Here is a 27,846-nt window from a genome sequence, read left to right as displayed (position 1 = left end):
CATACGCATAAATATTTATTTAATCTGGGTCATTAGAACATCAGTTTATCGCTTATTCTGTTACCATGACGGCCGCAGAGACCCTTAAACAACTTGTTAGGAAACGTAGTTGTATAAAAGGCAAAATGACAATTTTTAGTAATTATTTAGACGAATTTGGCACTGTAACAAAGCCTAGCATAGTACAACTTTTAGATTTAGAAAGCAGATTTAATAAATTCGATGCCTTATACGCCGCCTTCGACAAATTACAGGACGAGATCGAGATGCTTTCGGAAACCGCGGATTCAGAACGCGAGGAATTTGAAACGAAGTACCACGAGCTGGTGGCAGGGGCGCGCAACCTGCTCGGCGCGCGTCCGCTGCACTCCGCGACCTTGGACGCTGCGCGTGAGGGATCCGTGGCGAGTTTCGAGGATGCTCAGGCAGGTGGTCATAAATCTAATTGTGTTAGGTTGCCAAAAATAGATTTGCCTACTTTTCAAGGTCACTATCAGCACTGGCTTGAGTTTAGGGATACATTTATCTCATTGATACATTCCAGACAGGATATGGATAATATTAATAAGTTACATTATCTTCGCGCGTCTTTGAAGGGTAGTGCCTTACTTGTCATAGATAACTTAGATTTTAGATATGAGAATTACACGTCTGCGTGGAAATTATTGTGCAGTAGGTACGATAATAAAAGGTTGCTTGTGAATAATCACGTCAAGGAACTTTTTAACGTTGAGCAAATGAGCAACGAATCTTGTGCGTCAATTAGACGTCTTATAGACGTTACTAACAAAAACCTGCGTGCACTTTCTACTTTAGATGAACCAACTCAACATTGGGACACGTTAATTATTCATATGATGTCGGAAAAATTGGATAGTGTGACGCATAGGGCTTGGGAGGAGCATAGGAATAAACTCACTGATCCTCCATCTTTGGAAGTATTTATTACTTTCCTTAGCAACAGAGCAGACTTACTGGAGACTTTGCAAGAAAGTAAAGGTAAAAATTACAAAACGGAAAATAAAAATACTACCAACCTATGTATAGATACTAATAACAATAATAGTTCATTTAACAAAAAAAACACAAACAAAACATTCAACAAACAACATAAAAAACTATTTACATGTCCGGTATGCAATCAAACTCATTTTCTCTTTAACTGTGAAACATTCAGAGCCCTTCCTATAGAAAGTCGTATTCAAAAGGCTAAAGAATCAAAGGTCTGTCTTAATTGTTTACGGCCTGGGCACTTAGAAAAAAGTTGCAACCTTGTGCCATGTAAATATTGCAAACAAAGGCATAACACGCTGTTACACTTGCATGAGCCCGTGGCTCATTCTGAGCCCACGGCTTCCCCTGTTTGTCACTTCGCGGAATCAAGCCACGATGTACCGCAATGTACTACTGCGCCGCATGCTTTGATGTCCACAGCGATCGTGAAGGTGCGCGACGGCGCGGGCAACGTGCATACGGCCCGGCTGCTTCTGGACAACGGAAGTTCCTGCCACTTCGTAACAGAATCACTCTGCGGTAAGCTGGGTTTGTCGCGGCGTAGTGTGGTCTCCACGTTGACAGGTGTCGATAAAAAGAGATCACAGCTTACACAGTCTTGCAGCCTTAATGTAATGTCGTGTTATGAGGATTACAGCTTTACCTTGAACTTTTACGTTTTAAAAGAAATTACAGAACCAGTTCCGGCTGCTCACTTTAATATAGACCATATTTCTCTTCCAAAAGGAATCTTTTTGGCTGACCCTTCATTTAACGTACCGTCAGCAATAGACATTTTAGTAGGGGCCGATGTATTTTGGTCCGTCTTAGGTCACAATTCCATTGAATTAGGTAAAAACTTACCGAAGTTGTTTGAAACAAAGCTGGGTTGGCTGGTGGTCAGGGATCTCGCCCATCTTAAGTCACCGTCTTCTGCTCCAATCTGTAATTTTGCGCATGCGGAGCCCAACCCAGACTTAAGTCGTTTTTGGGAGTTAGACACGGTTGCAGCCAAGCACTCTTTGTCACCAGAGGAACGCGCCTGTGAGGAAAATTTCTACCGCACTACTACTCGCAGCGAGGATGGCCGGTTTATCGTCACGATGCCGCTAAAGGAAGATCCTGCTGTCTTAGGCGACTCGTTTCAAAGGGCAAAGTGCCGCTTTCTGTCCTTAGAGCGTAAGTTTACTCGAGAGCCGATTTTTAGGGAAAGATATATCGACTTCATGCGGGAATACGAGCGTTTAGGTCATATGACTGAGAACAAAGAGTCTTCAGCTGGCTGTCTTCAATCCAAGGTCAATTATTACCTTCCTCATCATGGTGTGCTTCGCGAATCGAGCCAAACCACAAAGCTGCGTACAGTTTTTGACGCGTCAGCACCTTCAAGCACCGGCGTGTCTCTTAACCAGATTCAAATGGTCGGACCAACTGTCCAGGAGGACCTTTACTCCATTTTGCTTCGTTTCCGACAGCACAAGTATATCGTAACTGGTGATGTCGAGAAAATGTATAGGGCGATTGATCTTAACCCTTCTCAACGCTCTCTTCAACAAATAATTTGGAGATGTGATTCCTCACAGCCCTTAAAAACCTACACTCTTAATACCGTCAGCTTTGGGCAAGCTTCGGCGCCGTACCTAGCAACGAAGTGTTTGGTTTCATTGGCATCTAATGCCATCGATAGCGATGTTAAAGAATCGATTCAGCGGGATTTCTATGTTGATGATTATTTAAGCGGCTCATCGACCATTGAAGATACAATTAGGCTGTGCAAGGGTGTCATATCTACTTTAAAATCAGCGCAATTCAATTTAAGAAAATTTCAGTCAAATAACAAGTACATACTCGAATAATATTTTGGACATTTCAAATACTGAAAATAATAGTTCTTCAAAAACTTTAGGTTTAAACTGGATTTGTGACTCTGATATTATGTCATATTCTATCAACATTCAACTTAATGAAGAAGTCACAAAACGTCATATTTTATCAGTCATCAGCCAAATATTCGACCCATTAGGCCTAGTTAACCCTTGCATTGTCGAGGCAAAAATTGTGATGCAGAGGCTTTGGATTGAAAAGAGCTCATGGGATCAAGAGGTCTCGCAGGAAATCAAGGAAATGTGGTTATCGTTTGTTAACACTTTGCCTCTTCTTAACTATTTGATGGTACCTCGCTGGGTAATTGCTGATAACTCAGTGAGCCATGAAATTCATGTCTTTTCAGACGCTTCAGAGCGTGCGTACGGTGCCTGTCTATATATTCGTTCAATTGATAGGTCAGGTCAGGTACAAGTACATCTTTTGACATCAAAGAGCAAAATAGTCCCAATTAAGCCAACCACAATACCTCGACTTGAATTGTGTGGGGCTTTGATGGCTGCAAGGCTGTGTAACAAAGTGGTAAGCTCATTGACTCTCCATTTCAATGAACGTAGATTCTGGTGTGACTCCACCATTGTTCTGGGGTGGCTAAGTACACCACCAACCAATCTTAAAAGCTTTGTTCGTAATAGGGTTCACGAAATCCAAGAAAGCACTGAAGGTCACACGTGGAGCTACGTACCGTCGAAGGACAATCCGGCGGATCTTGTTTCTCGTGGGGTGAAGGCTGACCAAATCAGCGGTTCATCCTTGTGGTGGTCAGGTCCAACATTTCTGTTGGAAGCAGAATCTCAATGGCCAAAAATGCCTAACACTCACATGAAGCACGATCTACCTGAGTTGATTACTTGTTCTTTGGCGCTTGTCGATGATCGTAGTACTGATTGCATTTCTAAATTAATCGAGAACAAATCAAGGTTAACTAATCTACAAAACATAACAGCGTATTTACTAAGATTTATTCATAATTGTAAAAATCAGAACAACAAATTAACTGGTCATCTTTCAGTCCAAGAACTTCAAGATTCGTTAAATTTAATAACTCAAAAGGCACAGTTGGAAATGTTCCCTGAGGAATATGCTGTTTTGAAAGCCTACCTAACAAAAACCGTTTAATTTCATTAACGCCTTTCTTAGATACAAATGATATCATGCGAGTCGGTGGTAGGCTTGATAATTCTCCTTATTGCTACAACACTAAGCACCCAATTCTTCTATGTAGCAAACATCATTTAACGAAAATCCTATTTAGACATTTTCATATCAAACATTTACATGCGCCACCTCGACTCCTTCTAGGAACTATCAAACAAACTTATTGGCCATTAGGTGGCACAAATCTTGCAAAAAACACCGTAAACAAATGTGTACGTTGTTTACGCTTCAAACATGACACAGTTCAACCCATCATGGGCCAGTTACCTGCATCACGAACTGATTTAGAGTTCCCTTTTCTACATTGTTGTGTCGACTACGCGGGGCCAGTGTTGATAGCAGATCGAAAAGGTAGAGGATGCAAGCTTATAAAATCCTTCTTGGCAATCTTTATCTGCAACTCGACCAAAGCCTGTCACATCGAGCTCGTCACGGCTCTCTCTAGTGAGGCGTACATTGCCGCTTTAAAGCGTTTTGTCTCTCGTCGTGGGTTACCATTGACCATTACAAGTGACAATGGGACTAATTTCGTTGGCGCTTGTAATGAATTGGCACAGCTCCTTATGGAGTCAGATCTTGAAGGTCAGGTAGCGCAGGAGGGCATCGAATTTAAATTTGTACCGGCATATACTCCTCACTTCAACGGTCTGGCGGAAGCGGCCGTTCGCTCCACAAAGCATCATCTTAAGCGACTGCTACAAACTACTCACTTCACTTATGAGGAAATGGCGACTTGCCTCACTGAAATAGAAGCAGCGTTAAACAGTCGTCCCCTCACACCATTCTCCACTGATCCCTCCGATTTTTCAGCTCTAACTCCTTCTCACTTTTTAATTGGCCGCTCACTTATGTCTATACCTCAGCCACAAGTGTCTGATGTGAACATCAATCGTCTGGAACGATTCAAACGAATCCAGCACATCCGGCAGCACTTCTGGACCCGATTCTCGGTTGAGTACGTCGGCCTGCTGCAACAGAAGCTGAAGTGGCAATCCTCAAACAAAGAACTCAAGCTCGGATCGCTGGTCTTAATAAAAGATCGAGCACTTCCACCCTTAGTGTGGTCCTTAGGGCGCGTAATCCAGTTGTACCCAGGCAACGACGGAATCAGTAGGGTTGCGGAAATAAGGACGAGGAGAGGCACCATAAGGAGAGCGTTTAATAACATCTGTCCCCTTCCAGATTTTTGAAGTCTTCCTCCACATACTTCAACCCGGGCAGCATGTTAAGTACTGGATATACGCACGGGAGGAGACGCGCGGGCGGCGGGCAGCACGCGACGTCATCGCGGCAAGCCGCGAGCGACGCGCGGCACACTCACTTGCCTTTACCTACTTCACCGGCAACGGACGAATACCGAATATAATTTTATAATTGTTTGGCCGGGATTTCTTGCTGTAATTAAGGCGGAATAAACCAGCCTATTTTGATACAGTCCGCGATTTATTTCTACGTCCCAGTAGGACCCTAACAGGCACCATTTAAATATTAAATACCAGTATGTTGTGCACAAAGATCAATCCACATGTTTATAAAATACAGGACCTGTCGATTTGCAATGTTGAAATCATCTCACCGGTTCGCAATCTGTAGGGCAGGTCTGCACGGTTGTGACCTTCTCTAGTTTCCCATCTTCCACTTGTACGCACTGATATGATTCGCATACGTCGTGGGGATTCGTCCAGTTTTCGCCCACCTGTAGGAAAACATAAGTATATTAGAATTTACCGCCTGGGGAGGGTAGTTGACGAATAGTCATACACACGGTGTCGTCGTGTTTATAATACTTGTCAAATAAATTATTATTATTATTTGTAAAGCAGGCAGTTGAAATAACTGATAATGCCTGTATGTCATCAACAGAGTTTTCAGTGTTGAGTAGAATTTGCATTGTGCTTATCTAATTTATTCTTAAACTCATTGACACTTTGGGCCGATACTACGTTTTCTGGGAGTATACCATTTCATTCTGTAATAGTTAAACTGTATAGAAATTATTTGCTATATTTCACCATCAAAATAGCAAGGTGCTTGGTTTTCCATTCATTAGAGTACAGCTGTTGTAAATACACTTTAATGCGACGTCTATGTAGTTAGAGTTAGATTAAGATAAGTCTGCAACGATCTTGATAGCACACGCAGGGCAAGTGTTATTTTAAACGTCAAACTTCTATGAAATTATTTATTTATTTAAACTTACACGCTTAACTTTTTTTGCACAATACACAAAAATAATGTACAAATGGCGGACTTAATGCCTAATGGCATTCTCTACCAGTCAACCATCGGGCCAAACAGAGACATGTAAAATTGGTGCAAGGAGAAAAAGGAATTTATTTATTAGAACTTAGTAAACAACTAAACAATTAATAATTTTGATAAAGTACATGTAGAATACACAAATAAAAACACTAGAATATATATATATTTAATTAATATACTACTACATATTTCATACATACTCATAATATATAATATAATGATGAACGCTACTCGAACTCTTGTTTCAGCAGATACTTATGTAGCAACCGCTTGAAAGATAACTTGCTCGGGGCTTGTCTTATATTGAGAGGGAGTGAATTCCAGAGACGACGAATTATGACTTACAAATAACACTTGCACTGCGTGTGCTATCAAAATCGTTGTCGACTAATACTCACCCTGTAGACAGTGTCACCGGCCCGACACGCGACCTGCGCGGCGGCGGGGCAGCACGCGAAGGGCACGGGGCGCGGCTCCAGCACGAACTGGTCGCCGGCGCCCAGCGCGGGGCACTCCGTGGCGGCGCAGCGCGGCGCGGCGCCCGAGCGGGACGCCGAGCAGCGGCACGAGCGGCACGGCCCGTCCAGCCACACTGACTCCAGCTGGAAAGTTTGACTCGGTAAAACCTTTTTTCTCAAACACACTCCGAAATGTATGCGTTAATGTCACGAAATGAAGACATGAAGTTGCTCATTTATGGCTCCTTCCATTACTTCTTCACCTAGGCCAAGAAGTAATATAGGGAGTTAGTATGAAACGTACATTATTGTCCGCTGCTCTAACTTTTTAAATTTGCTCACTAACTGTCAGAGAAAGAGACTGACAGAGGAAATATTACATACAACCAACGACCACTCTCTCTGTAAGCATACTTTTGCGACATGTTGTATCATTTGGTGAGTAAATCGGTCCTCGCTAGAAATACGGGCGGCCGGTTGCTCTTTGTCAGATAGAAGCTATATGTGATGTGTCTAGAAGGTGCATATTACAGATTTGTTAGGACATACTTGCGATCCTTGCGATCCCTTACGGCCTCTGCAGTAATGTACTAATTTTAGTCTATCAACCGGCCTAGCCATGGTGACAATCGATTGCGCTACGACAACGAAACGCTTTGTGTCTCTCTGTCACTCTTCCATATTAGTGCAACAGTGACGGGCCCGTAGACAACATGCCAATCGCTAACGCTCCGTAGCGAACAAAACGAAAGCGGCCTAGCCAAGGTGACAATCGCTTGCACTTCGCCATCGAATAGCTATCACTCTTCCATATTAGTGTGACTAGTTTTAAGGTATTTATCTATGGGCCAATAGTTGCCAGAAATAAATATTTTCATTCATTTTCGTTCATTCATTCATTACTCTGTCGAATTAATATTCTAACTGCACTTAGTTTACGAGTAGCTTCCAAGTCTTTCGGAATATAGAGTCTGGCTTCTGAAATATTACACAAATGTTTGGCGGGAAATTCAAAAAATCTTGGGCTGGTCACACTTTGTGTAGTAGGAATTATAGTTATGATACTAGAAAATATTTTTGATTTTCTGTGCACACGTAAGGTATCTAGGATATAAGTTATATACGTTGACGTGCACTCAAAGTCAACTCACATCATTTCTACTACTATGTAAAGTACAGTCAACGATAAACACATGTTTACACTTTCTCACCATATACCATTGTAACAAGGCGTAAATAAGACCTAGCTCGATAATACCGTAATATTAATCCATCACCAAAAAAATTACATAAGTACTATGCCAAATATGCTAAATGCTAAGTATCAAAATATTTATAGAGCACCAACCTCCTAATTTGTTTACATTTATTTAGGACTTGTAAACATTGCAGTTTTTCGTTATAAAACGCAACACGTCGACTTCGCACATTGTCGTAATTATTTACGAGCTTAAATAATAGTTTGCGGACCTCACTCAGTATAGACATTATTAATATTATTTAAAATAAATCCCTTATAAACCGCAAACAATTTGAATGAATAACATAAATTGACAACCGACTTTTATCTTTTTTTTTTAATCATAGAAATATCTGTCAACAATTTTTTGCTAGCCAGACTCTAGTAAGAATATTTTGGAATGCGATAACTTAAACTTACATCTTTCAGCATAGTTTGAGGTGTAGAACGTGCCTTTTCCCCGCCTTTGGGCGCCGCCTCCCACTCTAGAGTCACCAAGCATTTGTCGGCGGGCAGTTCTGTGGAAAGATATCACATTAAAACCCTCTTTTGGCAGTGGGGTTAGCACTTGCCCTGCTGATTCTTTCGCCTTTCACTTTGAAACATTTTAAAATTACATGAAATTGAATCCTTTAACTTTTATAACCACAGTTCATGCTCATGAAATATGTTGTATGTTTATGAAATGTTTCTTGACAAAAAAAATCTTGTCGTGTTGCGCGATAAGCGCTATACCTACATACATAATCATACATATATGTATAATCCACAGGTACATCCAAGGCCAAAAGTATGGAATCAAGGTTGTTTTCTTTGTAGAACAAAAAATACAGGATAAATGTCAAAACATCCTAAACTATGTATTATTAAAAAGTAAATATGTAAATAGGAAAATGTTATAATACCCTTTAAATTAACACATACATTTTAACAAAATGTTTAACTGGCTACTATCATAGCCAGCATTTGAGTATTTTACTTTTATAATGTTGTATTATTATTTTAACAATTTTTTAAATTAAATTGTCAATGTGTAGTATACAATCCATGGCTTAAAAAAAAACACATTTTTCTACTGTAATACAAGCTTATTGTTTCTATACTTTTGGCCGGGAGTGTATATCTACTGAGACGTCGATAGCCCGCTTTGCAAAAAAAGTCCCAAAAAACCTAAAAAACGATGTCCATGTTTCACCGAATAACTTACCACATTTATAATCCGGACAGCAACCGCCCGTGATATTAACGACACGACGCGTGTGATGCGGCGGACACGACACGGGCGCGGGGCACGTGTCCGGCCGACACAGCAGTTGTGCTCTCGGACAACAGCCGGAATTGTCGATGATGGGTTGCACGCTTTCTTAGTAATATGTCTGACTCACTCTAACTCACTCATTATCCTAGATCACTCTAACTCGTAAATTCAACTACAAAATGGAGCATTAAGTATCAGTACCTAAATTGCAAAAAATTACAATCATTGCTCTCTAAAATGAAAATGTGTAAATAGCAGCTTACTCAACTCTCAGTAAGCGCTTTAAAATACTGTCTGTCAGCTTCAACTAATGTTAAGCTTAGTACTTACCGCATTTATAATCCGGACAGCAACCGCCGGTGATATTAACGGCACGACGCGTGTGATGCGGCGGACACGACACGGGCGCGGGGCACGTGTCCGGCCGACACAGCAGTTGTGCTCTCGGACAACAGCCGGAATTGTCGATGACGCGTTGCATGCCCGGCATGATTTCCACCTCGCTGTCGGTTGGGATGTGCTCGCATTCGCTGGCAGGCTTACATTCTGAAAACAAAAAAGTATTTCAACCTGTTGTTTAAAAATAATTATGTCTTGGAACTTTCGGTACGGTTGCGTTCGTGGCCCACAAATGGTCTCGCCGGAAGACCAGCGCTGACTTTCGGGTTAGCATTATGCTGAGGCGGGACCATTTCGTGGTAAACTATAATTTTTGTTTTAAATATACTTTTTGTAATACGTTAGTATAAAATGTAGTTTTAGTTTGACATGAATAAACGAATTTATTCTTATTCTATTCTTATTCCTAATTATGTACATATAACCTGCAAAATATCTTGCTCAACGAAACTTATGATCCCAATTTAGTTTCTAGGATAAATATCTACAGTAGAAATCTTAATGGTACCTACTTATTTATATAGGTAGGTACTCTCTATGACCTCTGACCGATATTAAAAAATACCCTTATTATATATTATTTGTATTTGGATTACGTAGATCAGTTTTCCATCCCAAACCATAGAGAAAAAAATACATACCTAGAGTGCTCACTCCATACATCAGTTTTAGTAACAAAAGGACTATTAGCATCTAGCATCGAGTAGCGGAACTATCAGTACTGCTACTTGACAATAGATGGTAGCACCGACCGGAAAGTCTTATGCTGTTGAGATAAGACTTTCCGGTCGTTGCTACATCTATTGTCAAGTAGCAGTACTGATAGTTCCGCTACTCGATGCTAGATGTAGACACTGAAATTAATAGTCTGAACTGATGTATGGAGTGAGCACTCTTGTCTTTATTTCTCTATGCCCAAACTGAAGATTTTTACATAATTTTAAAGAGGAAAAATAATAATATTCGATCTATGTCTCGCAGTTTATAAGACAACATACCACAGGCAAACTCCTTGCATCCGCTAGGCGTAGTTTTCTGTTTAAGTATTTGTCCGTATCCACATTCCATCTTCTTAGGCTCGTCACACAATGCTTGCGGTTTTTGTACTGTAAAGAACAATACAAATTTTAAAACACAGATTATACACCTGAGGGCCTACCGCGAACCACGTTCGAAGTGTTACCTCCCTGTCACACTTACGTACGAATTTACAAGTGCGACAGAGAGGCAACACGTCGAACGTGGTTCGCGGTAGGCGCTCTGGCTTGTGGGATGGAACAAATGCATCTGTAAATCAAAACAAAAGATTAAGGGTAACATTCCATTTCTGACCGTAGCTGCACTACTGGTACTGAACGCGTCGCTGTTACTGTCAATTTCCATAGTAAAATGAACAGTAGTGCAGCTGCGGTTGGAAATGGACTGTCACCTTAACAGTGAAATATATGCAGAGACGCTGTTAGCGCTATGTATCAATCGATTCACACGCTACGGCGCCATCTAACGGACAATCGGGTAAACTCGCCACAAAAGTACTCCGGACAGCAAGCGCCAGGTTATGATGTGGCAAGAACAAGTTCCTCCCCTTGCACACGGGCACGAAGCTAACTTATGCGCACTACACAATGAGCGTTCTATTAGACGTCAACACACCATTAGCGCGTTGTAGCAATTGCGTTGCCATCTACAGTGCCACCTAACGGAAAATTGTGTAATCTCACCGCACAAGTATTCCAGACAGCAAGCGCCAGGTCGTGGTGTGGTAAGCAGTTCTTCGCCTTGCGCGCACACGGGCACGGAGCACGTCATTTTCGTGCACGACACAGCTATGCGAGCTACTTATGCATACATTCTACGTCGACACAATGTTAGCGCGATGTAGCGTCCCCGTCGCTCACTACAGCGCCATCTAACGGTCAATTTGATCACTCACCGCATAAGTATTCAGAACAGCAAGCGCCCGGCCTTGGTGTGGTCAGTAATTCCTCTCCCTACGCGCACACGGGCACGGAGCACGTCATTTTCTATGCTATGCTATGCGAGCTACTTATGCATACATTCTACGTCGACACACCGTTAGCGCGAGGTAGCGTCCCCGTCGCTAACTCTAGCGCCATCTAACGGTCAATTTGATCACTCACCGCATAAGTATTCCGAACAACAAGCGCCCGGCCTCGGTGTGGTCAGTAATTCTTCGCCCTGCGCGCACACGGGCACGGAGCACGTCATTTTCGTGCACGACACAGCTATGCGAGCTACTTATGCGTACATTCTACGTCGACACACCGTTAGCGCGTTGTAGCGTCCCCGTCGCTCACTACAGCGCCATCTAACGGTCAATTGGATCACTCACCGCATAAGTATTCAGAACAGCAAGCGCCCGGCCTTGGTGTGGTCAGTAATTCTTCGCCCTGCGCGCACACGGGCACGGAGCACGTCATTTTCGTGCACGACACGTGCGCGACGCGCTCGCCCTCCAGCTTGCTGCACGTGCATTTACTGCATGCGTCTTCCTGAGAATACAAATTAATTAAAGTTATTTCTAAAATGACTTCGATGTAGAAAAAGAAACGAGCTGTTGACCCAGAAGCATTTGTTTTGTTTTTGAATATGGAACCCTTAGTTACTCAATGAAAGTTCAAAATACTTTTTGAAATATGTGCAAAAATTTGTACGCAGGGTTTTAGGAGGTTAACTTTTACCTATTTTTACAAGCTTTTATTTGGCGCTCGATTGCACTCAATCTTATGAAAAACCAGTGACAACGAAATATTATAAGCAATACCTACAATCGAGCTGATCTTTGACTGAAGGCGGGCACAGGAATTAGGTGATAAAGTAACACAATCCCATTTTTATATTAGAAACATTTAGCTTAGTAGTAGATGACTGTTGCGAGAAACAGTCGCCGTAATGTTGTCCCATAGACTAGGAATCCTCTAGACGGAGTATAGAGGAATTATTTCATGAAACCGATGCTGCCAAAAATACTGGGGTGCGGGGGACGAGGTGAGCGAGTGCGTGCCGTGATTGGTCCGTTCAATACGGACGTCACACAAAGACACTTTGACTCGAAGATGGAGTAAAACTACCGTATATTTGTGGCGTAGTGGTGGGTAGCGCTACTATGCTCAGTCTGGAGGATGTCTTGTCTGTGTGTTGTCCCAAAATGTTTTGTTTTATGACCAACACAATTTTCTATTTACTTACTTGCCACTCATCACCCGCGTAGTGTTCCTTGTTGGCATCGCAAGGGAAACATTTCGTTGGCTCTATGCAACTGTTCTCCACTCGAACCTGATAACATCAATCAGAAATATGTATTGAATGATTTGCCTAGAATATGTTGAGCGTTTCTTTTGCGAGGTACCACTTTTGTGTTATTTCTACTCAGACTCGCGAGCTCTTTCGATCCTAATGGGATAAAAAAATGTTCCTGAGTTTTTTTCCTATTGTGTTACCATTTCCCCATGTACTTTGTATGGCGGTGACAAAAAATAAAGTTTGAAAAATGTATGGAAATTTTAGGACAATTTTTTTGTTCTATACCTACGGATGAAAAGGGCTCGCGATCCTGACTAGAAATGACACAAAAGTGGCAAAAAAGGTCACAATATATAAAAATGCCAAAAAATAAAAGAAACGCTCTTTTATCCTGATCGAAATAAGTAAAAAGCTTTCATTTCAGAGGACATTATTTCGTTTCTCGCTGTAATATTAAGACTCTTTGTCAGAAATCGCAACGGTATGAATTCCCCTCGTGTTTGGCAAAGATAAGGCAGATATCGTAAAACTAGAACGTCAATTTACTTTTCCTTCTGGACAGAAGCAGCCCTCCACTGGTTTCTTGTCGCATTTCTTGGGATCTTTCTTATATTCGTCATGATTTTCGCAGGTCCGCTCGCAGTCCACACACGGGCGGTACACGAACGGTGCTTGGCTGAAAAAAATGTTTAAGTATGTGTTTCAGTACGTTCATCATTGGCCTTAGCGTCTATTGCAGACGATTTATGGTGTAAGATATTACACCGCCTGGGACGGAATTTCGTCACAGGGGAGATGGTCCTCTTAGGGGCTGTCCATAAATTACGTCATCTATTTTTGACGATTTTTCCCCCCTAAAATCATCCAAAAATCATGCTTCAAATGACCCCGTTTCCTCCTACGTCTTGCTACCATCATCCGATGTCCAGACCCCCCCCCCCCCCCAATTTGAAATGACGTAATTTATGAATAGCCCCTTAGCATTGGTTTGCAATCCATCTAGAAGGATACTCCAAAATAAAACCTGAAATGGTGTTTCCGTAAGGCACGGTACGTTGCGGTTACGGTATTTAAATAGGGTCACGGTTAAAACATTTTAAGCGGATTCGAAATAGTAGATGGATAAACAACTATTCACTTATGTCGGTTAGCCGAGTTGTGTTGCAACGCTTTTTGAGTTGGAAAATTTCGGCTCCAGTGTTAGCCCACCAAAGGCAAACAAAATTTATAACTAGCAACCCGCCCTGGCTTCGCACGGGTTAACAAAGTATACGTAAACCTTCCTCTTGAATCACTCTATCTATTAAAAAATACGGCATCAAAATCCGTTGCGTAGTTTTAAACATCTAAGCATACACACTGACAGACAGACAGGGAAGCTACTTTGTTTTATACTATGTAGTGATTCATAATTCTTTATTGCAATTATGGTACGGTACAGTGTCAAATATAATATAATTACAATGACTCACATGGACCCTCGGCCCTGTAAGGGCACAGCATAGCTTACTTATAACTTATAACATAGCATTATTATATTTATTATGTTGTTTGTATTGTATGTTTGTATTGTATTTAGCCCGATGACCTAATTTCACTGCCGCATTAAGTCATCTACTGTCCATCAAGGAATGAAATAAATCTTACCAAGTGCTGGGACAGAGTGTGCCTCGCCAGTCGAGGCAAACGCCCTGTCTTCGACAGGCGCTGGCATAGTTCTCCAGTGTCGAACATAGGTCTGTGGCATTTTCGCAGATATCCTTCTCGCATGCTTCTAAGAACGGCTGTGGGTCGACTAGCGCATGACACTGTGGAATAATATAGCTGGTCAACCAAATCTTGTCAGTAAAAAAGGCGCGAAATTCAAATTTTCTATGAAACGATATCCCTTCGCGCCTACATTTTTCAGATTTGCCGCCTTTTTTTACTGTCAAGATCTGGTTGACCAAGTATAGTTTACAATACAAGTGCGGAAAAGAGGAAATTCGAAACGAGTGGCGATAGGGAGACTACCTGTAAAGTTAGTTGTAAGTGTGGAAATAAATAAAAAATAAACCAAGGGAGCCAGAGTATTCATCTAATACCTTTAAAAGTTTAAGCGAGCAATTCTTGTTTTTCTATTTATTTATATATTTCGGTGATCTCGGAAACGGCTCTAACGTTTTTGATGAAATTTGCTATACCTATAGGGGTTTTCGGGGGCGAAAAATCGGTCTAGCTAGGTCTTATGTCTGGGAAAACGCTCATTTTTGAGTTTTCATATGTCTCCCAGATATTGTAAACTTACTTGTCCAAACTTGTCCTTGTCGAACAGGTTGTAGCAGACGTTCTGGTCGGCTGGCGGCGGTACACACTCGTGTTCGGGCGGCGGCTGGTCGCACTGCTCTTGTGGTGACATGCCCAGGGTGGAAAGGGCGGTTGGCGTCGCTTGCCAACTCTTACCGTACTGAAAATACAGACAAAAGAATGGAAATAGAATGAAAATCACTTCTTTATTCTTAGGGTCGGTTGCACCAAACCATAGAGAAAAAAATACATAGAGTGCTCACTCCATACATCAGTTTTAGTATCAAAAAGACTATTAGCATCTGGCATCGAGTAGCGGAACTATCAGTACTGCTACTTGACAATAGATGTAGCACCGACCGGAAAGTCTTATGCAGTTGAGATAAGAGTTTCCGGTCGGTGCTACATCTATTGTCAAGTAGCAGTACTGATAGTTCCGCTACTCGATGCTAGATGTAGACACTGAAATTAATAGTCTGAACTGATGTATGGAGTGAGCACTCTTGACTTACTATATTTCTCTATGACCAAACCGTCTGTCACCGTTAAAACGTTCGATGAATTTTATTGTATGGGAAGTTTCATGGGTCTCTGCTGCTTGACGTTGATCAGTCTGTTAATTGTGGTTGGTGCAACTTGCCCTTAATGTCATCTTCCTCGCGTTGTCCCGGCATTTTGCCACGGCTCATGGGAGCCTGAGGTCCGTTTGGCAACTAATCCCAGTAATTGGCGTGGGCACTAGTTTTTTGAAAGCAACTGCCATCTTACCTTCCAACCCAGAGGGTAAATTAGGCCCGTATTGGGATTAGTCCGGTTTCCTCACGATGTTTTCCTTCACCGAAAAGCGACTGGTAAATAACAAATATATCGTACATAAGTTTAGAAAAACTCATTGGTACGAGCCGGGGTCCGAACCCGCGACCTCCGGATTGCAAGTCGCACGCTCTTACCGCTAGGCCACCAGCGCTTCTTTATTCTTAATGTACCGAAGTTAATCCGCCACTTTACGGCCTCGTTTAGAATTAAAGTAGATATTGACACTTCACGCCGATAAAGATCTGCCTTGTAGCCTAAATTGGAATTGACAATTTGATTTTGACACTGGCTAGTGTCACTAAACTTACCAGTTCAAAATCTCCTGTGAGAGTACCGTTGCTGGTGACTAACGCTTCCTGGTAGCCAGCGCAGACACCACACAGGCCTTCCGTGGCGTTGGCATACACGTGTGAAGGCACGCGGATACCAAACTCCATCTTGGCGTTCAGCACTGTTAGCTAAACAAAACAACCAAAAAAAAAAAAAAAAACTAAACAAAACAAGTTCATTATTTGAAGGCTGCACGGAAAGAACATGTCTAGTCACTTTAGTAACATTTTGAGTAATCGCGGTGTTATCGTTTAGAACAATGTCAAAACGTATGGTAATTCCGTGACCAGGTATTATTTAACAAAAAAAAAAGTTGTGTTACATTTATTATACAGTGGTAGCAAAAGATGTAACTAATAGTTCATTTAGAGCTCTTCATTTTGAGATAACTATCTCATTCTCCGAAAAGAGTGACTAGACATGTTCTTTCAGTGTACCCTTAATTTATTACTGATTCAATAAAAACACTACAATTTAAGAAAAAGAAATAGAGTTAGACCAAGATAAGTCTGCAACGATTTTGATAGCACACGCAGTGCAAGTGTTATTTATACGTCATAATTTCATACAAGTTTGATGTTTGAAATAACACTTGCACTGCGTGTGCTATCAAAATCGTTGCAGACTTTTCTAGGTTTAACTCTAGGTATTTTATACGTAAACAAAAAAAAACGAAGAAAAAAAACCATAGTAGTGCCTCGAAATGGCCTCATCTCAGCATGATGCTTGCGACTTACAGTGCAGAGGGTCTAGCCAAAATGACAATTGTTTGCAGAAAACGAAACGAATGTACGAAAATTATAGTGTTTCGTTTCCTGCCAACGATTGTCATCTTGGCCAGACCCTCTGCGCTGTAAGTCGCAAGCATCATGCTCTCTGAAGGGCTACCGCGAAAACCGAAATTCGCATATTACGAGGATCTTTATCTTTTACTCCAATGAAGGTGTGATTAGAGAGATGCCCGCAATTTACGATTTTCGCGGTTAGGGCGGTCTTCCGATGAGACCATCAGGTGAAAATATTTTAATGCTCGGATTACCTAATCGTGAGCCGAGCGTATTGCAAGGGTTCTACCCTGAAAAGTTAGAAACGGGCGTAATGGCTATTCCACGTGTCCAATTTCTTTGCCCAATGTGCATTGCGTCTCATTCTCTCATTAAGCAAAATGCGAGACACAAATACACATTGGACCAAAAAATTGGACAGGTGTAATACCAACCTAAGATATATTTACCTCCATAAACGCATCGTGTATCTTCAGAACAACGTCTTGTTTGTTGATCATGCTGACGGTCACCCAGTCCTTCTTCACGGGGAACTTGAAAACTACACTGTTGCCGAAACTCGTCACCAGCTGTGGACAAAACATCCATTATAGATAAAATAAATAAATAAATATTGGGGGACATCTTACACAGATCAACCTAGCCCCAAACTAAGCAAAGCTTGTACAATGGGTGCTAGGCGACGATATACATACTTATATAGATAAATACATACTTATATACATAGAAAACACCCATGACTCCGGAACAAATATTAGTGTTCATCACACAAATAAATGCCCTTACCGGGATTCGAACCCAGGACCACCGGCTTAGCAGGCAGGGTCACTACCCACTAGGCCAGACCGGTCGTCAAAGATGCACAGTTATTTATTAATTTATACCACGTCGGTGGCAAACAAGCATACGGCCAGGCCCGTCTGATGGTAAGCAGTTACAACCATTTAAAAACCCGTACGCTTCCTCTTTGAAGAGCCCCATTAGTTATAATGTGTTTATTATTCGTTAATAAAAACATTTAAAAGAATTATATAGTTTCGTTTCGTAATGTGTTGATTTCTCAGCCGGTTTTTTAGTAACTGTAGCGATACCAAGGATTTACCATAGAAGATAAAAAAAGAAGAACTAACAAAACACTCTCCTGTTGTCATACTGGTAAATGGTAGCAGACGAGAATTAGGTACCTTCTTAGTGACAGGATCCTTGGTGACATGAATGACGTTCTTTTCAGAAATGACGTGCACTGACTTGGTGCAGGTAGCGCTGGCTTTGCCTTCGCAAGGTCCGTTAGTAGCGTAAACCTGTCGAAAATACAAAAGAGGTTTTTTAAGAAAACATCATCATCTTGCTCGCGTTATCCACGGCTCATGGGAGCCTGGGGTCCGCTTGGCAACTAATCCCGAGCATGGAGAATTAATCATGAAACGCGTTTAACCACCATTTTGGAGTCAACGGCCGGTAGTCCACGTGCTACTTGTAAAGTGCTACTTTACAACTGCTAATAAAATCACCGTACACTGTCTTGTACTAACCGTACAATTTTAGTCGTATTTAAACCTTGATTCTGGCGAAATAGTCCCACTGGACTGAAGCCATTTAAATTTAAAAAGAAGAAAAAAACAAACGGTACAGTGCAGGGTATTTAGTCAAAATAGATTAGTCAGATAGAACCCACCTCGTATTTATGCTGTCCCGTTTCGTTCCTATCTCTAGAAGCGAGATAGGTGCAGTTACCGAGGCAAGGCATATCGTCTCCCTCGAACGTGGTGTATTGGACCGGTGAGCCTAAACCATGGCAGTTACCTAGAAAAAAATATAAGATGAAAATCTAACACACTTATCCCCCTTTCTCAGTTTTCCCTCAGGGCAGTAGCAACCAGGGAAGCATTGCCCGGGCTGCGTGGAGCATGTTTGACGGTTGCTGCTTATCTTACATGTTGGCTAAGTACTCACAGTCCAAGCACTCCTGTGGTGTAACACACTTATCCCCTTTTCTCAGTTTCCCCTCGGGACAGTAGCAACCAGGGAAGCATTGCCCGGGCTGCGTCGAGCATGCTTGACGGTTGCTGCTTATCTAACATATTGGCTAAGTACTCACAGTCTAAACACTCCTGTGGTGTAACACACTTATCCCCCTTTCTCAGTTTTCCCTCGGGACAATAGCAACCAGGGAAGCATTGCCCGGGCTGCGTGGAGCATGTTTGACGGTTGCTGCTTATCTAACATGTTGGCTAAGTACTCACAGTCCAAACACTCCTGTGGTGTAACACACTTATCCCCCTTTCTCAGTTTTCCCTCGGGCTCGGGGCAGTAGCAACCAAGGAAGCATTGCCCGGGCTGCGTGGAGCATGTTTGACGGTTGCTGCTTATCTTACATGTTGGCTAAGCACTCACAGTCCAAACACTCCTGTGGTGTAACACACTTATCTCCCTTTCTCAGTTTTCCCTCAGGGCAGTAGCAACCAGGGAAGCATTGCCCGGGCTGCGTCGAGCATGCTTGACGGTTGCTGCTTATCTTACATGTTGGCTAAGTACTCACAGTCCAAACACTCCTGTGGTGTAACACACTTATCCCCCTTTCTCAGTTTTCCCTCGGGACAGTAGCAACCAGGGAAGCATTGTCCGGGCTGCGTGGAGCATGCTTGACGGTTGCTGCTTATCTAACATGTTGGCTATATACTCACAGTCCAAGCACTCCTGTGGTGTAACACACTTATCCCCCTTTCTCAGTTTTCCCTCGGGACAGTAGCAACCAGGGAAGCATTGTCCGGGCTGCGTGGAGCATGCTTGACGGTTGCTGCTTATCTAACATGTTGGCTAAGTACTTACAGTCTAAACACTCCTGTGGTGTAACACACTTATCCCCCTTTGTCAGTTTTCCCTCGGGACAGTAGCAACTAGGGAAACATTTCCCGGGCTGGGTGGAGCATGCTTGACGGTTGCTGCTTATCTTACATGTTGGCTAAGTACTCACAGTCCAAGCACTCCTGTGGTGTAACACACTTATCCCCTTTTCTCAGTTTCCCCACGGGACAGTAGCAACCAGGGAAGCATTGCCCGGGCTGCGTCGAGCATGCTTGACGGTTGCTGCTTATCTAACATGTTGGCTAAGTACTCACAGTCCAAGCACTCCTGTGGTGTAACACACTTATCCCCCTTTCTCAGTTTTCCCTCAGGGCAGTAGCAACCAAGGAAGCATTGCCCGGGCTGCGTGGAGCATGTTTGACGGTTGCTGCTTATCTTACATGTTGGCTAAGTACTCACAGTCCAAGCACTCCTGTGGTGTAACACACTTATCCCCCTTTCTCAGTTTTCCCTCGGGACAGTAGCAACCAGGGAAGCATTGTCCGGGCTGCGTGGAGCATGCTTGACGGTTGCTGCTTATCTAACATGTTGGCTAAGTACTCACAGTCTAAACACTCCTGTGGTGTAACACACTTATCCCCCTTTCTCAGTTTTCCCTCGGGACAGTAGCAACCAGGGAAGCATTGTCCGGGCTGCGTGGAGCATGCTTGACGGTTGCTGCTTATCTAACATGTTGGCTAAGTACTCACAGTCCAAGCACTCCTGTGGTGTAACACACTTATCCCCCTTTCTCAGTTTTCCCTCAGGGCAGTAGCAACCAAGGAAGCATTGCCCGGGCTGCGTGGAGCATGTTTGACGGTTGCTGCTTATCTTACATGTTGGCTAAGTACTCACAGTCCAAGCACTCCTGTGGTGTAACACACTTATCCCCCTTTCTCAGTTTTCCCTCGGGACAGTAGCAACCAGGGAAGCATTGTCCGGGCTGCGTGGAGCATGCTTGACGGTTGCTGCTTATCTAACATGTTGGCTAAGTACTCACAGTCCAAGCACTCCTGTGGTGTAACACACTTATCCCCCTTTCTCAGTTTTCCCTCAGGGCAGTAGCAACCAAGGAAGCATTGCCCGGGCTGCGTGGAGCATGTTTGACGGTTGCTGCTTATCTTACATGTTGGCTAAGTACTCACAGTCCAAGCACTCCTGTGGTGTAACACACTTATCCCCCTTTCTCAGTTTTCCCTCGGGACAGTAGCAACCAGGGAAGCATTGTCCGGGCTGCGTGGAGCATGCTTGACGGTTGCTGCTTATCTAACATGCTGGCTAAGTACTCACAGTCCAAGCACTCCTGTGGTGTAACACACTTATCCCCCTTTCTCAGTTTTCCCTCAGGACAGTAGCAACCAGGGAAGCATTGTCCGGGCTGCGTGGAGCATGCTTGACGGTTGCTGCTTATCTAACATGTTGGCTAAGTACTCACAGTCTAAACACTCCTGTGGTGTAACACACTTATCCCCCTTTCTCAGTTTTCCCTCGGGACAGTAGCAACCAGGGAAGCATTGTCCGGGCTGCGTGGAGCATGCTTGACGGTTGCTGCTTATCTAACATGTTGGCTAAGTACTCACAGTCTAAACACTCCTGTGGTGTAACACACTTATATTACTTACACAGGTGATATGTACCTATTCGCTGATGACTCCTGTGACATTTTGACAGCACCCTCCATACAAAACCTAGAGGAACTCATAACTCAGGACATCAAGCGAATGCAAAACTGGTTCACCCTCAATGGCCTAGTACTTAACCTAGGAAAAACACAAGTAATGCATATTAATTTAGGTGGTAGACCACCTAGGCCCTTATCAATTCACATTAACAATACACAAATAGAACAAATTAAACACGCAAAATTCCTCGGGCTAACCCTAGACTCCGCCCTCAAATGGAACCAACACATAGACATTCTTTGTAAAAAGCTCTCCGGTGCATGCTTTGCTTTGGGAAGGCTCACTCATGTGCTACCGTATAAAGAACTACGCTCAACCTACTTCTCACTCTTCCATTCCATAATGTGCTATGGCCTGGAACTATGGGGCACAGCGGCAGAGTGGCATCGCGTTTTTGTACTACAGAAACGTGCCCTAAGAATAATAGCCAGAGCCCCACCAGGTACGTCAGCCAAACACCTATTCGCAGACATGAAAATACTCACATTACCCTCACAATACATATACAGCATAGCTAAACACGTACACACACACAAACACACATTTGCTACCAACAAACTTACTCGCACCCGTTTAGGAAGCAAGGAACGACTAATGTCAGCACCCCACAAACTAAGCAAGTCTTCAAAGACTATGCATGTCCTAGGCCCTAGGATCTACAATAAACTGCCGAATGACATTAAAATATCAGATAGTGCCAATATGTTCAATAAGAAACTAAAAAAATGGCTTAATGATAAGACCTTTTATACTGTTACGGAGTTCTTTGACCATGACAAAAATAATAACTAATCAATTTATTACCATTGTAATTTTAATTTAATGATTTAACAATATAAATGTATTTTCTGATGTTGACATGTAATATTTTAAGAATATTATCAATAAATGAGTATGAGTATGAGTATGAGTATCCCCCTTTCTCAGTTTTCCCTCAGGACAGTAGCAACCAGGGAAGCATTGTCCGGGCTGCGTGGAGCATGCTTGACGGTTGCTGCTTATCTAACATGTTGGCTAAGTACTCACAGTCTAAACACTCCTGTGGTGTAACACACTTATCCCCCTTTCTCAGTTTTCCCTCGGGACAGTAGCAACCAGGGAAGCATTGCCCGGGCTGCGTCGAGCATGCTTGACGGTTGCTGCTTATCTTACATGTTGGCTAAGTACTCACAGTCTAAACACTCCTGTGGTGTAACACACTTATCCCCCTTTCTCAGTTTTCCCTCGGGACAGTAGCAACCAGGGAAGCATTGCCCGGGCTGCGTCGAGCATGCTTGACGGTTGCTGCTTATCTTACATGTTGGCTAAGTACTCACAGTCCAAGCACTCCTGTGGTGTAACACACTTATCCCCCTTTCTCAGTTTTCCCTCGGGACAGTAGCAACCAGGGAAGCATTGTCCGGGCTGCGTCGAGCATGCTTGACGGTTGCCGCTCGTCGAGCATGTTGGCTCGCAGGTCTTGCTGTAGCAGTCGTAGTGGACTAGCGGGGCTGGGCAATCCGCGGCTAAAACAAGAACATATTTGAGATTTTATTTACAAACACTTATTAAAAAGATGTTTTTGTTCTAAACCTGCAGTTCCAGTTAAAAATACTTCAAATCATTTGGATATAGAAATCCATATGTTATGAAAGTATCTTACAAAAGCTGGTTGTGTGTTAGTTCAGATAAAGAATTTGTCTTAATGAGGTTGGCCGGTCGAAGTATGTAGCAGATGGCGCCATCATAGCTTGCCCAGTCAATCCTTAGAATTGTGTCAAATTTTTTTAATGCCCTGGATGCCAGCCCTTTAAGCCAAATCTCATAGAAAAAGGGGCAAGCTATGATGGCCCCATCTATGTAAACCTTTGACAGTTGCCAACCCCATTGAGTTTTAGCCTCACACGTGCGAGTAAAAATGTATATGCTGGAATACGAACGACAATTTAAATCCTCCACGCCGCGATATCCAAGTCTGTGTCCGTGACCAGACACTTCGCTCAAGGAGACATCGGCACTCCTCCTCAGAACGTTGCCTGCCGTCGACCATCAGCTGTGCATTTGCAGAGCGTAGAACTTTAGGAGTATGATATACTTACGACAGTTCAAATTCATCCTCCACGCCGCAATATCCAAGTCCTTATCCGCCGCTAGACATTCTGCCACCATTTTCTCAACCAGGAGACACCGACACTCCTCCTCAGTACGTTGCCTGCCTCAACCATCAGCTCCGTGCATTTTCAGAGCTTAGAACTCTAGGACTATGATATACTTACGACAGTTCAAATTCATCCTCCACGCCGCGATATCCAAGTCCTTATCCGCCGCTAGACATTCTGCCACCATTTTCTCAACCAGGAGACACCGGCACTCCTCCTCAGTACGTTGCCTGCCGTCGACCATCAGTTCCGTGCATTTGCAGAGCTTCTCCAGGCAGATGTTGCGCCATAAGTCCAGGTTGAGGACCTTGGAGCATTTCGAGAGAGGTTCTTTGCTGTTGAGGAAAATATTGTTTAGTTATATCAGTTTGGCATTAATAACATTTTAAGTACGAGCACTCGTTATATTTTCAGTAAGCTGCAGAAATAACTTGCCCCCTACGAACTAATTTCTATGCAGGAGGTCAGTTATCTCTGCTGCTTACTGAACATATATACAAGCTAAACTCATACTCTGTACATTTCTAACTGAATAGTTGCCTCTATTTAACACACAAGTTATCAGGTGTGGTAAGGAATAATTTTAGTGTGCTCCTGGGTTCAACAATGAGTGAGAGAGAGATAGAAAACACTTCCACACTAGACCCTTGCCCAACACTGGGCATTCAACGGTCGTAAGAGGCTACCGTAGTGAACACAAAGACTAAACTTGGTTGTTATGCAAGGATAATTGTAACAAAATCTCACGTGATGACGTCACACAAGTCCCAAGCTCGCTTCTGCTTTTCAGGCGGAATGACCTTGGTCTCACAAGCCTTCGGCGAGAGTCCGGGCTTGGCCCAGCTTCATCCAAATTCGTCCACACTGGACGCTTGCGCACCGTTGGACATTCGTCGGTCATTGGAGGCAGTTTTATTGTAACCTTCGTGAAAACTAAACTTGGTAGCAATGCTAAAATAATTGTAACAAAATCTCTACTCACGTGATGACGTCACACAAGTCCCAAGCTCGCTTCTGCTTCTCAGGCGGGATGACTTTAGTCTCACAAGCCTTCGGCGAGAGTCCAGGCTTGACCCAGCTTCGTCCAAATTCGTCCACACTGGACGCTTGCGCACCGTTGGACATTCGTCGGTCATTGGAGGCAGTTTTATTGTAACCTTCGTGAAAACTAAACTTGGTAGCAATGCTAAAATAATTATAACAAAATTTCTACTCACGTGATGACGTCACACAAGTCCCAAGCTCGCTTCTGCTTCTCAGGCGGGATGACTTTAGTCTCACAAGCCTTCGGCGATAGTCCAGGCTTGGCCCAGCTTCGTCCAAATTCGTCCACACTGGACGCTTGCGCACCGTTGGGCATTCGGCGATCATTGGAGGCGATACCGTCATAGAAGCCGCAGAGACCGTCTACGTGGTTTAGATGAGTTTTGTACACCTGCGGAAGTTTATTATTGATAAAAGGGTATATCGTCAGGTGACAAGCAAAAGTCACTAAGTACCACCACAAGTTCATAGCCATAGTGAACCATATTAGTACAAAAAGTAGGTTGATTTTTGTTTAAATGTTTTATAGTAATTAGTGACTTTTGCTTGTCACCTGACGATATAACGTAATGAGTCTATAGCTGTACGGATATGATGGTCGTTCTTGTCTACGTGACAGCGTGATAAAACGGTGTCCGTCACTTTCTTTCCCACGGTGTTAAACAGTGACAGTTATTTTATCACGTGGATAAAGATGGATAAAGCTATCCATAATACGCTGGCTGGAGTAACACTGGAAGTTATAGCAAAGCGCAAAGCTAATCACCGCCATATTTATTATCAGACATGATTTTTATTGGTTTTTCAACGATTACTTTTGACTGTGTGAATAATGAACTAAGAAACCCTAAGGAATTTGGTAAGAATTACTGTTGTCTAAGAACTAAAAAAATCTCATGTCCACTACAAGTATCTCCACCGCACCTTTTAACAAGAAAGAGCTCAGGATATATATCTCCCGCCGAGTTTCTTGCCGGTCCCATATTGGGATACCCTCCTCCAATTGAGGGGAGATTTAAATCTCGAGGCAGAGGTGTTGGGTTAGACCCTGTGTAGATTTATTTGACGTTCATATATAAACGCATTGTAATATGCCTACTTGAATAATAAACTATGTATCTTTATCTTTATACCACTTTATTGATGTCTCCCTTGAGTAGGGAACTATGTAAGCACCCATGAGGCTGACATGTTCACCTAGAGTGTCCAAAGCCTCAATAAAAATTAGATTAAAAAAAAAAGTTCATAAATGTCATAATTATGGACCATTTATGTCAGAATTTCAGTGAATTTTATCGCCTATCGCTGTAGACAAAGCTATCTCGCATTCTGACAACACTTACCCCAACTTTGACATCCCCATCCGTGTTATACAGCACCACGAAGTTATATTTCCTGCTCTTGATAGCCAAACCGTTCCCAAGCTTGCTGATGTCGAAGCTGTTCTTCTGGAAACATATCTCGTTGGTTTGTTCGACGGTGTACTCGAAGTTGTCGTACTGTATCATGAGGTTCGGCTTGACCAGGATTAGCTGGTCGTCTTGGCTGACTAGGAGGTGGTTGGAGCAGCCGTCGACACGGCATTTCTTGCGGACTGAGAATAAAATTATCATTGAAATTAAATAAATACAGAAATGTGTTATACATACATTTAAAAAAATACAGTGTGTGTGGTGAGTTTCGACCCAATATTGCGATATTTTTCAGGATCATATGTGCAGGACCTCAACTTTCTAGAAACCCACACATTTTTATATTACAAATCTAGTATGATACTAGATTATGAGTCTTCTTTAAACGTCTAGCTAGGGCTATATTCAACTGTTTTCATTATTCACAAACGCCTTGTAGAAATTAATCAATGCTCAAATGGTCAGGGAACGAGGGAACATTAAGCCCTTGCTACACGGTCGCCGACAAGCCCTTCAGACCTCGTGGCCTTGGTCTGGACGGACCGTGTAGACAGTTGTTTCCAACAAAATTTGACCAAAACTGACCAAGGTCAGACCAAGGACAGACGGTTAGAAGGCTTGTCGGCGACCGTGTAGCAAGGGCTTTAGTCAGTACTCACGAATGATAGTCCAGTCTCCAAAGGTGGTTTCTCTTGCCAGCATATGATAGCAAATGTCATATTTGTACTCTGATCCGTCGAAGGTGTTGAACGTACGCCCGGTGACGTTGCAGAACACGGGACGCTCGGGAGGAGGCACGCAGCCGTATCTGTTAAGTTGGATAATTATTGTTTAGTTTTTAATGCCATTAAGTATATCACCTCATTCATTCCCACCTTTTTGTATATTATATCGTTTGGGGAAAAAAGTAATAAACAAAAGAGAGGAAGAAAATCCGTAAAATGAAAGAACACGTGCGGTGCGGACAATTTTTTCACGTTGCAAATATAATGATATTATTTCTGAAGAACTGCGGAATACATTGATTGCGGAATCATTGTTGTCTTGAAGACATGGACCGGGGGTGAGTGTAGGGCTCATATCTATTTATTTTATATTTTGTGTTTTTTCCACCCTTCATATGAAACGGGTGTCGATTTGGCGAGGCCATTGAACCAGCGCTAGGCATAAGTCAAAATCCACGCCGAACCGGCTGGAAGGCTTAATTTTACAATTATAATTGGTCAAACCAATTTGTCAGTAAATTGGAACAAAAAAAACTATACCTTCTCATCCTTTTCTTTTGAGTGCTAGTACTACTGTAAAGCTTTGGTTTCCTCCGAAAGCGGTGCCGTCATATAGCGGCCGTCTCCATACAAATACTACGACATCCATATTTAGCCGTATTATTTAGTATGGAGACGGCCGCTATATGTCGGCACCGCTATCCTAGGAAAACCGATCTTAAGACAAAGATAGTATGATTCTCTCTGTCTATGTTTGAAATGAGACAGTCCTTTGACACACTATTATACATAGTTGTATTTTAGTTTAGACGCCTCTAAATTGGCACTTTTTGGTTCGAACGTTGGCAGGGTCGCCATGTCGGGGGTG

At 42.8% G+C, this 27,846-nt stretch overlaps 2 protein-coding genes across 2 annotated transcripts in view; one reads left to right on the top strand and one right to left on the bottom strand.

The window, feature by feature from the left end:
• Positions 1-27,846, bottom strand: part of LOC134649117 (hemocytin) — a 126,209-nt gene that overhangs the window by 10,225 nt on the left and 88,138 nt on the right. The window contains exons 58-76 of the mRNA XM_063503833.1: positions 26,913-27,061; positions 26,185-26,435; positions 25,015-25,232; positions 23,915-24,132; positions 22,976-23,164; positions 18,809-18,936; positions 18,318-18,434; positions 17,583-17,702; positions 16,327-16,476; positions 15,204-15,362; positions 14,564-14,724; positions 13,463-13,592; positions 12,863-12,949; positions 12,006-12,165; positions 10,651-10,758; positions 9,584-9,799; positions 8,416-8,513; positions 6,696-6,899; positions 5,612-5,731 (exon numbers count right to left, since the gene is read on the bottom strand). Of these exons, the coding sequence (XP_063359903.1) occupies positions 5,612-5,731; positions 6,696-6,899; positions 8,416-8,513; positions 9,584-9,799; positions 10,651-10,758; positions 12,006-12,165; positions 12,863-12,949; positions 13,463-13,592; positions 14,564-14,724; positions 15,204-15,362; positions 16,327-16,476; positions 17,583-17,702; positions 18,318-18,434; positions 18,809-18,936; positions 22,976-23,164; positions 23,915-24,132; positions 25,015-25,232; positions 26,185-26,435; positions 26,913-27,061 (2,983 nt within the window). The remainder of the gene's footprint in view (positions 1-5,611; positions 5,732-6,695; positions 6,900-8,415; positions 8,514-9,583; positions 9,800-10,650; positions 10,759-12,005; positions 12,166-12,862; positions 12,950-13,462; positions 13,593-14,563; positions 14,725-15,203; positions 15,363-16,326; positions 16,477-17,582; positions 17,703-18,317; positions 18,435-18,808; positions 18,937-22,975; positions 23,165-23,914; positions 24,133-25,014; positions 25,233-26,184; positions 26,436-26,912; positions 27,062-27,846) is intronic.
• On the top strand, positions 931-5,434 carry LOC134648704 (uncharacterized). The gene is made up of 2 exons (XM_063503214.1): positions 931-1,533; positions 5,218-5,434. Exons 1-2 carry the CDS (start codon positions 1,400-1,402, stop codon positions 5,399-5,401), a joined length of 318 nt encoding a protein of 105 aa, XP_063359284.1. The 5' UTR covers positions 931-1,399; the 3' UTR covers positions 5,402-5,434.

Source organism: Cydia amplana, chromosome 6, assembly GCF_948474715.1.
Source record: "Cydia amplana chromosome 6, ilCydAmpl1.1, whole genome shotgun sequence".
Taxonomy (NCBI): Eukaryota; Metazoa; Arthropoda; class Insecta; order Lepidoptera; family Tortricidae; genus Cydia; species Cydia amplana.
Note: the sequence above shows the minus strand (reverse complement) of the source record. Positions and strands in the feature narration are given on the sequence as shown.